General features: G+C 35.7%; 1 protein-coding gene across 26 annotated transcripts in view; it reads right to left on the bottom strand.

Moving 5' to 3' along the window:
• rims2a (regulating synaptic membrane exocytosis 2a) overlaps window positions 1-16,478 on the bottom strand; it is a 217,818-nt gene that overhangs the window by 72,493 nt on the left and 128,847 nt on the right. For 8 of the 26 annotated variants that reach the window (XM_077214747.1, XM_077214746.1, XM_077214751.1 and 5 more), the window contains 6 exons: window positions 14,621-14,689; window positions 12,011-12,146; window positions 7,772-7,837; window positions 4,319-4,510; window positions 2,872-2,981; window positions 1,272-1,304 (listed from right to left, as the gene is read on the bottom strand). In XM_077214747.1, coding sequence (XP_077070862.1) covers window positions 1,272-1,304; window positions 2,872-2,981; window positions 4,319-4,510; window positions 7,772-7,837; window positions 12,011-12,146; window positions 14,621-14,689 — 606 coding nt within the window. The remainder of the gene's footprint in view (window positions 1-1,271; window positions 1,305-2,871; window positions 2,982-4,318; window positions 4,511-7,771; window positions 7,838-12,010; window positions 12,147-14,620; window positions 14,690-16,478) is intronic. The other 18 variants (XM_077214752.1, XM_077214749.1, XM_077214750.1 and 15 more) reach the window with 5 other exon arrangements.

The following is a 16,478-nucleotide window of genomic DNA, read 5'->3' as shown; positions in this document are numbered from 1 at the left end:
ACACACACACACACACACACACACCAGGTCTTGAGACAAATACAACGGATGTGGCAGATGGTAGAGGAGGAAGTGTGATCGGTTGGAAACTCAAGTCTGTGTCATGTGTACAACCAATTTTTCATTTACGAACCTTAACCTGACACAAACTTGAAGTTATGTATAGACTGACCCTAAACTGGCTCAGAAGATCTAAGTAACTGATCGCTATAACATACACTACAGTTCAGGCTCAGTTTATTCAGTTTAGGATCTGTCTGTCTATCTATCTATCTATTTATCAATCAGTCTATTTATCTATCTATATGTCTGTCTATCTATCTATATATCTATCTATCTATATGTCAGTCTATCTATCTATCTATCTATCTATCTATCTATCTATCTATCTATCTATCTATCTATCTATCTATCTATCTATCTATCTATCTATCTATCTATCTATCTATCTATCTATCTATCTATCTATCTATCTGTCAGTCTATCTATCTGTCTGTCTATCATCCGTATGTCTGTCTGTCTGTCTGTCTAATCTACCTACCTACTAAAAGTTTGACCATTTAATAGTTACTGTACATAATTCAGTAACTGAATGAGCAAAATTCATGCTTCTCTGTTTTTTTTCCCTGAGAAAAAAACAGTAATCTCACATGTGTCTCCTCTAGAGTTTCAGAAGAGATTACATGTGTCAAACTGTCTGAAGTATTCACATTCATAGCTCAATACTATTACTGTATGTCAAAGACTGCCCGTCTATTTGTATTTCTCCTAAATATTCTGAGAAAATGGATATTTAAATGACAACTCCACATGAATGATATTTTACATTTGAGAAACGTTAGCAAAACAGAACAAGAAGTCGGTAAATTCAACCAATTATTTGGACAAGACAAAAATACTGTGACTGCTTTTATAACAAAACAAAAAGTCACTGGGAAAACAAAAATACATTTGGAAAATCCTTTATCACAACATTACACGATCACTGTTACAGTAAGACAAAGGGAAAGACGAAAAACTACCATTGTTTATCACATAAACACGGAGAGTTTGCAATGGACCTGGCTTCATAACCTCTTTTAGAGAAAGCTCTGACTGAGCATTTGATGATCCTGAAAAGAGGAAATCTGACTTCCAAAAAGCTCTATAAGCTGAGGTTAATTCTAGACCTGTCTGTAGAGGAAATGTCAGCTCAAGACCATTGCAGAAAGGTTTAATTCAATCGGAAGGTCTTTCTGATATATTAAACCTTCACAGACGGTGTTACACACCTGGACAAGGCTCAAGTTCTTCATCTCCATCTTCTGAGAGAGGAATGAGAGAGGGAAACATCAGAGCGCACATGCACAACTGAACCACGCATGTCATTTACATGACCATGTGTGTGGCACGCACTCAAATATAACCACAGGAAGTGACTGGCACACAAACTATGTCATATTCAGCCAATGATGGTAATGTATGTAAAGTGCAATGTTGTGATAATGTGTAACAATCCCTGAAAAAACGACACCAATCCACACTGGGAAACCTTTCATATCGAACTTAATGCAGTTGATTTGGTTTATTATTTACTGAAATTACAAGCTTTGTTGTCAGTAAATCAGCAAGAAGGCCCCGCCCACCCGTGGGGGAAAACAAACTCTGTTACCCAATTAACTTACTGTATGTGGACAACAGTAACCAGGGCTTGACATTAACATCCGCCAACTCGCCAAATGCGGGTGATTTCAGCAGTGGCGTCTAACGCAGTTACTCGCCACTTTGGCGGTTTGAATTTTATATATATTATATATAGGCTAGATTTTTCAATTGTAGTCTTTTAAAAAGGCATCTGAAATAATAAACTAAGTGCAATGTAGTGTTGTCAAAAATATTAATTTATCGATATCAATTCTGAAATATCTGAAAAGCTTCTAATACTCATTTTATGCAGAATACACGATACCAGCTGGATCCGTGCATTCGGTCTTAAAGTGACAGCAGTGTTAAAGTAACACCAAATTAATTGATAATATTAAAAATATCTATATGTCAGTTTTTCCCCATGGTATCGATGTCAAAATTGTTGCCATTTAAAATACTAGTGGCTAGTACCTTTGAAAAAACCATTAGCCACAGTGGCTGGTGAGCAAAAAATTTAATGTCTAGCCCTCTTTGGCACAAAATGTGATTTTTCTTCAATTTTGAAATCAAAATTAGAGTTTTGTGTGTCCACCAAAGTGTTATGAAATGGAATATCCGCAGAAGTGTTACTAGCATCTGATTTCGCAGATAGTTTTTTTTTCTGAATATTAAAATATAGATACAATGTAAAGAATTTGCTCTGGCTCTTTGTTTTAAATGATTTTGTTCCCTTGTTGTGCTTGTTGTTGTCGTCTGTTGTCGTTATTCAAACAGGAAGTGATTGAACGACTGGGTAAAAGGTGGCAGCGATGAGTTCTGCGCTTTACCCAAAGTTGAACAGTTTTCCACTCTTGATTTTTAAACGCTCTTGAAAAAAAACGCTTTGGTCGACACATGTCCATGTCTGTTAGATTTGAGGTTATCTGTATGCTATTGAATTGGAATGTTGACAAAAAGTATATTTTAGCATCATTTTATAGGTAACACTTTACAATACGGTCCCACGTTAGTTGATGTGTTGACTAACGGAGCAAATATTAAGATTCCTATTCCAACAGTGAAATTTATTGAATATATAGATTTTTCTTCATTTCCCTATTGAAATGAACAGGTTTGTAACTGGGGCTTGGTGCATTACTGAATGTATCTATAGGTTGCTGCAGTCAGTCATTTTCCAATCCCACCTCTCAAATAAACCCATCTCAGCACGAGCAAGAGCCAACATGGAGAGAAAAACAAACATACTTCTTTCCAGCGTCCCTTTCGGAGGCAGCTGTGGTAGCTGTCGTCCTCTCCTGCTGTTCACAGGGGTCCCAGTGGGGCTGGTCTGAACCGATCCTCCATGAGGATTCGCCCTAGTACACAAAACACAATCACCATTATTACTACTGTTTTTTGCATGTACCTTATTTCCATAATGCAAGGCATTACCATGAACACTGACAGCGCTAGCAAGGAAATCAAAACAAAGCATCATAATAGGACATTAAACAAAAAGGCAAAAAGAGATTTCACAGTTGCTCTATGAAGCATCAGCAAATGAAAACCCAGTTGAAAATGATACATTATTAAAAAAAAAGGGAAATGAAGGGTTAAAAAGTATGTGGATCAGTCAGTCATATATATGATATTTCACATATACATGTGCTGTAAAATCATGCACATCCATTTGCATGATGCTGAGGATTAAAATAACAATAAATAAACATGGTTGTCCATCAGCATTTTGTATTAGCGTTATTACAAAGGAAGTACTAATATAAGGTAAATATATACTAAATATATGGTATGTACTAATGTGTTTGTCTGTTTTTAATGTCATTTCAACTTCTATAGCTATTTTCATGGTGAAATCCAGCTTAAAGCATCAGATATACACTATGCTTCAAAAGTTTAATATGCTGATTTGCTCCTCAAGAATCATTTCTTATTATTATCAATGTTGAATGTTGTGCTGCTAATTAGTTTTTGTGGAAACCATGATACATTTTTTCAGGATTCTTTGATGAATAGAATGTTCAGAAAGAACAGCATTTACTTGAAATAAAAATCTTTTGTAAAATTATAAATGCCTTGATTGTCACATTTGTTCTATTTAATACATCCTTGCTTAACAAAAACATATATTTTTCAAACAATAAAATCTTGAATCAAACCAACAGCTCACTGATGTAAATTCAGTTGTTCTGCCATTCTATTCCATGCATTATTCCTGGTAGGAGGCTTCAGTAAATATGTACTTTACACGTAGATTTTAATGGTACATTTGACAAAATGCTTGTTGCTTTGGCACATGAAGGTGAGTCTTCCACAGTGATGCTGCAAGAGAAGTGTGCGTTTTTCTCCGCCATCACCGAAAACAAACAAAACATATTAGTATTCAAGACAAAAGAACCAAATGGGGGGAAAACAAATGAGTTAAACATCACAATACATGGATAACAACCAATGGAGATTCCACATCACTCACTGAAAGTATAACTGGTGTGTTCTGATATAAAACAAATCATTAAAAAGAAATGAGCCGTATCTGGTGCATCTACAGGGATCATGAAATGGAGCGGATATAACAGCGATGCCGCAGAGGGGGCATAAAATAAATCAAAGGGGTTGTTTGGGGATGCCGGGGATCTTTGTTAACACATGAAAGGTGTTTTGTTGGATTAGTCAGGGCTGCTTTGATCTGGGTCACCTCGATAAGGCAGGGGAGGGTGGAGCGGAGTGTCCTGACGGCAGCGAGGGCATCGAGGATCTCATGTGGGGCCCGTCGGGCGGCCGCTCTGTGGAGCGAGAGCGACTGTACGTGGGACGCTCCATTGTGGACCGCTGGTCTGCAGAACGGGACCTGTGGTGATACTCGTGCCTGTCTGGCGCTCCGTAATTCCTGGAGAAACGTGATTGAGGGGGAAACAGGTCGGTGTTTAGAGTGGGACAGGTCGGTTGTGTCAGGCTGATGGAGCGCTGAGACTCTTACAGGTCCAGGTCCATGTGTCGATCTTTGGCACTTAGAAGCAACAAATGTATGAGTCTAGTTCAACAGTTCTATGCTGGATGTAATATACTTTTCATTTGGTTTTGTTGCAGAGTTTATAAGACTGAAAGATACATTAACAATTAAAAATTAAAACTGTGGAAGGAAAGAGTGTTCTCAGATTATTCCCACATTTTTAGGGAAAACAAGGAAAAATCCCATCCATTTTATCCAGAGAGAAAAACATTTTTTAGAGATTAGGTGATAAATATTTCAGGACAGATCATTTAAAAAAAATCCCTTTGAGAAAATGAATGGGAAAAATACTTTTGGAACCAACACTGCTTTAAAAAACAACACTTTTAACACTGTATAATATACAATAATGCACAAGACAACACAGAGACACGTGTAGTGCATGAAAAGTTGCCCAGCATCAGATCATGGATTAATATATTAATACATAATTACTGAAATAAATGCAGTGACTACACTGGCGGTTTAATAAGAAATATTAATATACAAATAATAACAAAAAAAGAGATTTATTTTAAAAAGTACTCAAATTAAACATTTTAAAGTGACAGACAGCTTGAAATTAGTTTTTAAAAAAATCTGAAAAAGAAAAATGTGTGTTTTAGTTTTAAGCAAATTATTTTTGTAATTGATGGCTATTTTAAGACTGATTAACTTGTGCAATCCTTAAATTCCCTATGATTTCTATCCCTAAATGAAAGAGAATAAGGAAATGGATTTGGGATTTTAGGCAAAGAAATATATTATTTGCATTACAACACTAGCTAAAATTATTTGCATATCTAATAATCTAATACTCTAATATATTGAAAGGTCAAAGAATAAGAGTCAAATAGAACTGGGTAACTTTAATTACAAAAGAAAAAATAATCATGAGCTAGGAACAAAATGCAGCTACTACTATTCAAAGAACAACAAAACGTAAAAATGGTCACAGACACAGCATCACTTTGTTTAAGATTGTGTGTTAGCGGTTTACTACTGTATGCAACAACAACGCGACACCTTCACTGTTCTTGGAAAAAAAATTCTTGCTTTAAACTAGTGCTGTCAAATCACATCTAACATAAAAGTTTATCACATTTAATCACATAACATAAAGGTTTGTACATGTATATTATATATATGTGTGTGTGTGTGTGTGTGTGTGTGTGTGTGTGTGTGTGTGTGTGTGTGTGTGTATAAACTTTTATGTTAGATATGATTAATTGATTTGACAGCACTAGTTTAGACATAAACGTCCCTAAATTTAGTTAGACTTATGCTTTGAACGAGGAAATGTTATTTGCAAATGGGTTCGCACTAGGCGTGGGGTTATTCGTCAGTGAAACGGTCCCAGCTCATGACAGGGCAGCAGGTTTGCTCTCGGTGTTGGATATCATCCCATATAATGTCTTCAACTTGAAACAAAAAGGCTGTCGACATTTTAGACAGGCCACAAATGGCTGACCCAAAAAACTGCAGCACCGGTACCCCTCCATGTCACTGTACGCCTCTGTGACAGGCCGTCCCAACAGGACAAGGTAACCTGACCACGCCAGCCGATTGATGGGACACACACTATTGCCCCGGCTGCCAAAAAGACACAGATGTTTGGAACTGACTCACATAAACCCTCACAGACTGTGCATTAAACACACTTCATCAGGGTTTAAACATATAAAATCGTTTTCTAAAGTGATCAAATTAAATAATAAAAACATAACAGATTAATGCACATTACTAGAGATTAACATCTGCCAGACAACTTTTTACACAAAACACCAAGTTAGAGATTATAGACAAACACACATGGATGTTTAGCACTCAAAGCAGTGAAGTACTGTATTTATGTCCATTTTACCTATTTGTCACTGATTATTAAAACAAAACCTGAGCTAGCAGCAAAAATAAGTGCTCAGATTCTTTATGATGACCTTATGAGAAAATGATGACGATGCTTTAGGAATGACTCAAAGGCATACAGTAGCTCACCATTCTCACAAAGACAGAAGCTTGTTAGGTATAATGGTGTATATATTTTCCAAGCTTTCTTGGGAAATATTTACATTTGCAGGGATGGTGTACATTAGGACAGAGGGATGAGGAAATACATGTGCTCTTCCTTCAGCATGTTCTTGTTTTTGTTTTTCAGAGTGTTTCCTAGTTTTTTTAGACATGAAACCTCAGGTTGACATAAATAAATCACCAGTGAACTGTTAAATTGATGTACAGTCATTTTTTCCAAATATATACATATATAAAATGACACCTAAAATTATTAAAAATAAAACATTAATGTAATTACAATGCATTATAATAACGGTTGCCTGTTAAATGAGAAAATAATAATAATAATAATCATAATTACTATTATTACTATTAATAACGTTTAAATATATATTTTTTCAATTTATTACATTTATATTTGATTATTATATTCGATTCATAAAAATAATAATGAAATTTAAGTTGGTTTTTAAATGTTTTACTTAAATATTTGTGTAGCATTAAGTACATTAATTCTGAAATAAACACTTTGTTTATTTATGTGCTTTAAGCTACAGTAATTTATTTTCAACTACAAATATAATTCATTCAACACTGATTAGTATCGATCGAAAACAAAGCATTAACAATTCATGAAAAAAAGCATTTAGCTGAATATGTGTAAGTTCATGCTTATTAGAGCATCACAGCATTGGCTTAGTATTATACTAAAGCAAAATTAATAAATATTATTATCAAACTAATTATATTAATAAATACTAACAAATATCAACCTAATTAATATTATTAAAACATTATGGGTGGATGCTGCATCCACAACAAAAACAATCTACAAAAAAAAATATTTAGTGCACCTTTAGGAATCTTGTATTGTATTTATACCAGGACATATGCAGTCAGTGTCAAAATGTCAACATGAGGTTGTTAGATTTAAGGTTTCTCAATGTCAAGGACCCACATGAATGCAGGTTTTTAACTAAACAACAAAACTGTATCAAACCGGTGGTATCTTATCATGTCATGATTATGAAAGTACTGTACTGAAAACCTGGATTTGTTAAAGTTGAGAGGAAGTCATGGTTTGAGAAACCCTGATGTGTTAGTGTGGGCTTCTAACAGGGAGGTTAATGAGGACGGATGTCGCTCTACCTGAGTTCCTCCAGCTGACTGTCATGAGGCTGACTGTGTCGGGTTCGAGGTAAGGTGAGAAAATGACTGCAGGCAGATGGAGAGAATATAGATGGAATTTCAGAAGAGAGATGGGAAGATTTGAGGGAAGAGAGGGGATCATGTTTATTTTGGAGCTGATGATGGTGGGATGAACCCAAACTCTTCATGTAGAAGAAATGTGGTTACTGTTCAATGACACCAACACACACACGTCCAACTGCATCAAGAGCACAGATCATTTTAAAACAGTCTAATTAAAGGGGCCAGCAGGATTTTCTTGCACTATACTGACATTAAGCTGTATAAAATTAGATTTATAATAATAATAAGTATTATTATTATGAATAGTCTGATATTATTATTAATAGGTTACATTATAAGTGCACTTGAGGGAAGAGCAACTGATAAAAAAAATATAGCTCCTTTAAAGCAAATATACACTCACCATCCACTTTATTAGGTACACCTGTTCAACTGCTCGTTAAAGCATTTAATCAGCCAATCACTTGACAGGAACTCAATGCATTTAAGCATGTAGACACAGTCAAGACGATCTGCTGAACTTCAAACTGAGCATCAGAATGGGGAAGAAAGGTGATTTAAGTGACTTTGAACGTGCCATGGTTGTTGGTGTATTTCAGAAACTGCTGATCTACTGGGATTTTCATGCACAACCATCTCTAGGGTTTACAGAGAATGATCCAAAAAAGAGAAAATATCCAGTGAGCGACAGTTCTGTGAGTGAAGTGCCTTGATGATGCCAGAGGTCAGAGGTGAATGGCCAGACTGGTTCCGCTGATATTAACCCTCTGAGGTCGACTATCGCGCGGGCGCTGATTTTGATCTTACATATTAAGTGTTGTACATCATTAGATCCTGATCAGTGTCTATTTTTTTTGTGGATACTCACAATAAAAACAAAGTGTTGTGCTTTTCGCCAAATAAAGAAAAACAAACATGATGCGCGTTCTGCCTTCTCTCTGTCAGTTAAGTCCATTCTGAAACGCGTCCGAAAATTAACTGTAATTCCGCGAATACTTGTCATACAGGCACGAGTGTTTTTCCATAATGAAGCTTGAACTCTCTTCTTTTAAATGAGTTAATTTATATAAAAAACAAATATTCTCAGTTTATGTAATCTGTATGAAAAGAGAGAGATGTCAGTCTTTTTCTTTCCAGCTCATTATACCTCATTACGCGTTAATGTGCCATGCCCACGGTGAGCGCGCCGTATTCAAACGCAAATGATCTAAGGCAAGCCATTCAAACATGTAAACGCCCACCAGCTGGATTATAAAACACATCGTGTTTAGTAAGTATATTGTACAGCTGTGTACACAGCGTATCCTTTCGGTGTGAGCAATAATACTATCTAATAACCCTGGAAAATGTACCAGAAGTGGTAGTTTCATTTCGAGGAGCAACGGCAACCAGTTGATGTAGTAAGTCATTTTATCTTAAGTGCTTTGTTCTAATCGCGATATTGAATAGTGTCTGTAAACCGCAAAAAGACTGTTTAAATATGAATTGCGTGTCTGTGTGTAGGCTAAAATATGAATGAACGGCACAGGCGCGCGCGCTTTGTTTACTACAGTTATAGAGCGCGTGTCTGTGCCGTTCATTCACTCTCGCACCTACATTAGTAAACGTTATGTTTACATGAACAGATCCAAACTATATTGCTATAGCCTACTAAGATGAGTAAAAATATACTGAAATATGTTGAAATAAAATGTCTGTATAAGCAACAAACTGCAAATTAACATGTATATGCTAATATATCATAAACACGATATGTTACAGACTAAATATGAATGTTTAGACAAGATTTTGTGATTAGTTTTGGATAGATTATAAAGTTTTGACTATAAAAAAAGACTACTGTCACATTAAATAGGTAAGCTTTTGTTCACCAATCTCTGCTCATAGTTAAATATACTATAGTATGATGTTTTGTCAAAAATAAAGTAGGTATATTGAATTATCAACTAAGATGTTATTATAGTGTTTGTTCCAATATTCAAACTAATGAATCCTTACCTTTTTTAATACGCATGATAAAATGTATACTTTTTACAAAGCAATACACTTGAAATATTGTTAAAATTGTAATTGTTGTTGTAATTGTAACCTATTTGTAATTGGTTACAATTTCTAATTGTAAAATATGTATATATAGATCATTTCTTTTGTCCTTGCATTCTTTGGGACCCAGTGACACACCATGTGTGAAAGGCTAATTAATACGCAGCTCATTATGCGGCACATTATCCGGCCTTTGTCTTCTCAGGGGTGAACACGCCTCCACGCATATTGCCTTTCCAAACAAAAGCTGTCTTATAAAATTTAAATCAATGTATTGTTTTGTGTAAATGATTAGGCAGGATGATTTTCAGATCATTTTGAAGCAAAAATTCTAGGCAACAACACTCATTAGTCAAAAGTCTTGTGGACACATATTTAGTATGTCTTTTGTGGCCTTATTTCAGACACTTTAAGTTTTAGTTTTTTCAATATCCATGCATAAGCAATATTCTCTCAAAAATACAAACATGTACATACATGTTGCTCACATATTACGGTAGCCCCGTTTGTGCTATATAGAGTGAATTTACACCTTTGCCATTTACATGTTTATAAATAACTGAAAAAAGCCCAAATGTCAGAGCATGTCAGAACACCTCAAGGACCCCAAAAAACCCTTAGACCTGAGAGGGTTAAGACAACAGTACCTCAAATAATCTCTCGTTACAACCGAGGTCTCCAGAAGAGCATCTCTGAACACACAACATGTTGAACCTTGAAGCAGAAGAGCATCTCTGAACACACACAACATGTCGAACCTTGAAGCAGAAGAGCATCTCTGAACACACAACATGTCGAACCTTGAAGCAGAAGAGCATCTCTGAACACACACAACATGTCGAACCTTGAAGCAGAAGAGCATCTCTGAACACACACAACATGTCGAACCTTGAAGCAGAAGAGCATCTCTGAACACACAACATGTCGATCCTTGAAGCAGAAGAGCATCTCTGAACACACACAACATGTGCCACTCCTATCAGCTAACAACAGGTAACTAAAGCTACAATTCACACAGGCTCACCAAAATTGCACAATAGAAGATTGTAAAAACATTGTCTGGTCTGATGAGTCTCGATTTCTACTGCGGCATTCAGATGGTAGGGTCAGAATTTGGTGCAAACAACATAAAAACATGGATCCATCCTGCCTTTATCAACAGTTCAGGCTGCTGGTGGTGTAATGGTGTGGAGGATGTTTTCTTGGCTCACATTGGGCCTCTTAGTACCAATTGAGCATTGTTTAAACACTACAGACTACCTGAGAAGCTGACCATGTCCATTTCTTAATGACCACAGTGGACCCGTCTTATGACGACTATTTCCAGCAGGATAACGCACAATGTCAATGCTCAAACTGGTGTCTTGAGCATGACTATGAGTTCTCTAAACTAAAATGGCCTCCACAGTCACCAGATCTCAATCCAGTAGAGCAGCTTTGTGATGTGGTGGAATGGGAGATTCGCATCATGGATGAGCAGCCGACAAATCTGCAGCAACTGTGTGATGCTATCATGACAATATGAACTAAAAATCTCTGAGGTATGTTTCCAGCACCTTGTTGAATTTATGCCATGAGGAATTAAGCCATTTCTGAAGGCAAAAAGGGTCCAGCCTGGTACTAGCAAGGTGTACCAAATAAAGTGCCCGGTGAGTGTATATTTCTATTACTATAGAGTGTCTCTATTTCTATGGTTGTAAAGCACTTTGGTGTATAGCACATATGAAAGCGCTATATAAAATGCCTCATTCATTCATTCATTGATATTGCTATGCCATTTTGCCAATGCTTGCTTGCTTAAGAGAAAACCTCAATAACATTTTACTAAACATAAGTAATTAAGTAAATAAATACTTGGAAACAAGCTTCCATAGATTGATTAACCTTTTACAAAACCTAAATATTATGAATATTAATAATTAATGCCAATGCTTGCTTGCTTAGTAGAAAACCCTAAATAACCTTTTTCCTAAACATAAATATTATAGAATATACAAAGTCTGAGAGGTGCATGATCCTTGATATTGATTCGGTAACACTGACACGCTGAAACCCTTCAAAACATCAAAACCCTTCAACCACAGTTCAGATGATTACGAAGAGAAAAGGTTAAGACAGAGAGATGTTTCTTACCTCTGAGAAGGGGGCATGCTGGGAGACCGTGACCTCGCCCGGTTGATGTCGGCTGACCGAGAGCAATGATTGGACGATAAGACCTGCTCAGGCACAGAGAGGGTGGAGCTCTGGAGGTCCCTGCCGTTCCTATAGTCTGTAACAAAGAAAACAATTACTGAACTAATCATCTGTGGCAAAAAAGATTTTTACAACATGTATTATTGCTAAACCATTTAATAATAGCAATTTGAATACGCTTTAATAAGTATATTCCTTAATGCAAAAATGTTTAATCGGTTTGGATTTTTGTATTTAACACTGTCTGTTTTAGATTATATATTGTATGCTTATGTGTGTTTCCACAATAACTGGTTCTTAAATTGCTGTAAAAGTTGCTTTTTGAAGCCAATATGTTCCAGGCCAGCCATGATTGAACTTAACTCCCATTAAATCAGAAAACGGCTTTCACAACCAAAACCAGAATAATGACTTTTTCCTCATGCAAGAGCTGTCAGCCCACTCAGCCTGATGGCATTTCATTACCCAGCATTCAGTGTGGCCACGCTGAGGTCAGTGCCTCGCATGATTACAAAAGATTGATGTTCAACTGACTGTATCGCACATTAAAACAGGCTGAAGGTAAAACAATGTATCAAAGAGAAGTTTGAGGAAGGATATTTTGTCTTTCTGACGACTTATTATTTTACTTTTTTACTAGGAACTCATAATTGATTCTAACAGAGTTTGATGTTTTCATGTTGCTAATGGTGTAATACTAAAATATTAAATATGTAGCATCCACAAAAGTTGGGTAAAATAGTACATTTTTATCAATGTTATCAGTAAATAAATAATTATAATAATTAAACATAAGTGCTTTTATTTAACATTCTGGCCTTTATCTACGAAGAAGATTTCCGATGCTCGGTCAGTACTTAAGATATTTTGAATGCTTTTGAAAGTAGTCTCTTATGCTCATCAAGACTAATATAGTAATACGTTGAAGAACTGTTTTAAATTAATTTATAAAGAAAATATATAAATTAGATATATAGACTAATATAAATAAGAAAATAAATATTTTAATATATTTTAAAAAGTAACATTTTTGTGATGTCAAAGCTGAATTTTCAGCATCATTACTCCAAATTTGTGTCACGTGACCCTTCAGAAATCATTCTAATATGTTGATTTGCTGCTCAAGAAACATTTCTTGTTATTAACAATGTTGAAAACAGTTGTGCTGCTTTATGCTTTTGTAGTTCAAAAAAATGTTTTTTTTTGTGTTAAATATATGTATAAAAATATTGTAACATTATAAATGTTTTTCCAGTCAGTTTGAAGCATCTTTGCTGAAAATATATATAAACAAAGTATTAAAAAGGTATTAATTACCTTCTGTAAAATCACCTATAATATTGCCTAACCAGGCAGTTACAGAGCTACAGTATCTATTACAGTACAAGCAACATTAGTTTGGCCTGTCTGTTCTGAAACACACACACATATGCACAACCTCATTCTGAATGTGACCTCTGTGTGCTCCAGCGCAGAGACTGCATCGGCACCAGTGCATCATGCTGCAATAAATGACCGGCTGCTAAACACAGGGGCCACAAAACAACTACAGCTGCACAGAGCGCATGAAGGGAAAGCAGCGATCTATAATTCCTCTGAATGTTAATCATCTTCTCCCGGCGGAAAGCACTGCATCAGCACTTTACAACCGGCCCGGAGAGAGAGCCAAAATCAATGAGAGAGAGAGAGAGACTGAGAGAGGGTTTCCCTCGCTCACAAAGAGCAAGACTGGAATTTTAAAAAGGGTGTGTGGATGTGTGTGTTTTAGTGATGCGCGGTTGGCGGTTACAGCCGCGGACTCCGTATATAGCATACTGTGCATAGCAGGACATTATCCTTTTTGTGTGGAATATGTGCCCCACATCTCTTACTTGATTTATTGAATTGAACTGCTAAAAGTTCAGACATTTGAACACAGAAGTGTTCACCGGAAATAGTCACATTTATTTCCGAGATGATAATTGGATGGCATTCGCTGAAATATGTGACAACAATGTGCCAAGACAACATTTCTAATTTAATCTCAGTTGCATTTTTTTTTCAGTCTATATTTTTATGTATATTTATTTCATTTAACAATTTTTATTTTTATTTTTTATTTTAAAATACAATAACAACACTAATATGTGGGATTCAGCAAGTAGAAAGTGTAGGAGTATTCATTATGCAACATTTCAAACAGTAGTAAGCTACATATATTAGTAAGAATGCAGTATAGTTTATACTATGGTATAGAGCAAGCAGTATGTTAGTATATTTTTAAACAACTGTCAGTATTATATGGTGTATACTGCACAGTATTCAGTAAGTGATAAGTAAAACAGTATGCATTATGAAACGTTTTTAAACAGTATGCTACATTATTTTCCAAATGACCTCATTACATTGCATGTGAGAAATGTCCAGTTATTATCATGTGGAAATAAATATGTGTCTGTGAGATTGTGTGTCTTCAAAAGCAAAGAGTGACTTCATATTGAACGAATTTAATAATAAATGTCTTCACCTCCATCAGGTGTCATTTTCACTGTGTTCCTGCTAACATCTTACCTGACACAACGCCAACACCATCTTCACCGTCATAGTCTGAGAACTCACTGTCACTGATCCTCTGAGACCCTACAGGAGAAAGACAGAGACACAGACAGACAAGTGTTAGTACGGTCTGTACCGAGCCTGGATCATGTGATGTAGCTGTTCTATGAGAATGTGGATTCTGCAGCAGGCAGTGAGGTGTAATGTTAGGATGTTTTCTGCTTGCTCTGATCCTAAATCTCATACGTTTGCCTGCAGATAGATAGATAGATAGATAGATAGATAGATAGATAGATAGATAGATAGATAGATAGATAGATAGATAGATTTTGTTAGAAACTAGAAAGTTTTTGATTTTTAAAAAATATTTATTCATAGCTTTAAATTATTTTTATTTCTGTTTTAGTTTTGTAATTTTAGTGCTTAAACTTAAACTTATTTAAGTTAGTTGCCATGGCAACATTTCTAATTTCAGTTTATGTTTTTTTTTTAGCAATATTTCATTTTCTTTCAGCTTGATTTCAATGATCAAAAATGATTTTTAATAGTTTTAGCTAACAAAAACATCCCTATAGTATTCCTCAAATACTAGGCAGGCAGCTCACTAGGTTTTGGAACAGAACTGACAAACACGGCTGTTCATTCATCTTCCTCTGTGACGTTCATATCAAGTGTTAAAAGAGCTGCACTCAAAATACCTGTCTATTTCAGGCTACTTACATATAACTGAACATGTCAGTCAGATATCTCTCTCTCCTCCAAATCCACAAAACAAGAGCGAGGCAGCCTGAGCTTTGTGTTACGTGAGAAAATGGATCTTGCTCTCCCTTCTCTTCAGTCATGAGGAATAAACCGAGCCGAACGCCGTCCCTCAGCCCATAGCGCTGACGTTTGCCGAGTTTGACACTCTGAAGAGATCGCTCCATCACTCAGTTCAGATGGAGAATGAAAACTAATCTGCCGTTCACAGAACTACAGCACACCAAACAGACCCTTGTGCTTTAACACAATAAACCCGCTCGCGTTTCCTTCTCTCTTTCATAAGCCTGTCTTCCTCTCTCCGGTCTATAAATCAGTCTCTCTTTAAATCGCTAAATCAAGCACTCAAGTGTCAAAGAAATTTAAAAAAGAATCGCATGCTGTATTCTCCCGACCCGTCGTGTCTTGCTGTTTTGTAAGGGTTTCGAAAAGTTTGTGAGACTTTTCTTATGTAGTCAGAAGTTGATGGGTACCATTGTAAATCTTTGTAAGAAATGTCTTATAATATCCTTATGTTGAAACATGTTAAAAAGATCTCTTTGGTGACACTTTTCAGAGCAATTAGCTAAATGCTTAAAATAAAGAGAAAATAACTGGTATGAATGTGATATTTGATGATTTGTCTTTGCTTCTGTCTCTTTGAATGGTTCAATACAGGTGCTGTGAGTACAAAACCACAAAACAACAAACAAACAAATAAACAAACAAACAAACAAACAAACAAGAAAACTCACTCTTAAAAGAAAAGAAACTAAACTAAACTAATTCAAATACTTTTTACACACAGGCAAGTTACACAAAATACACCTTTTTTAGAGATATATTATTTATCACAGCTATACAGACTAGTAACAGTAAAGGGAGGAAGAAATGAAACGACCAGATAGGTCTTGGTTGTATGATGGAAATGAACACAGAATTATAGAAATGTGTTAACCAGTACAGTGTTTGCTTTACTGTGTATATATTTCCACGGGACAAACGAAGTATGAAATAATGTTAAAATAGAGACGGGACATGGTCTAATGTGTGGTCACACTTTTTACAACAGCTTTGAATGTGGCTCATCCAATTAGAATTTGGCAGAATAGTAATTTTTATAATTTTAGTTGTG

The sequence above is a fragment of the Siphateles boraxobius genome, unplaced genomic scaffold, assembly GCF_051911475.1.
Source record: "Siphateles boraxobius isolate OS27281-9 unplaced genomic scaffold, OSU_SipBor_1 68, whole genome shotgun sequence".
In the NCBI taxonomy this organism is placed as follows: Eukaryota; Metazoa; Chordata; class Actinopteri; order Cypriniformes; family Leuciscidae; genus Siphateles; species Siphateles boraxobius.
The sequence above is the reverse complement of the archived record's forward strand: the minus strand, read 5'-3'. Positions and strand labels throughout refer to the sequence as shown.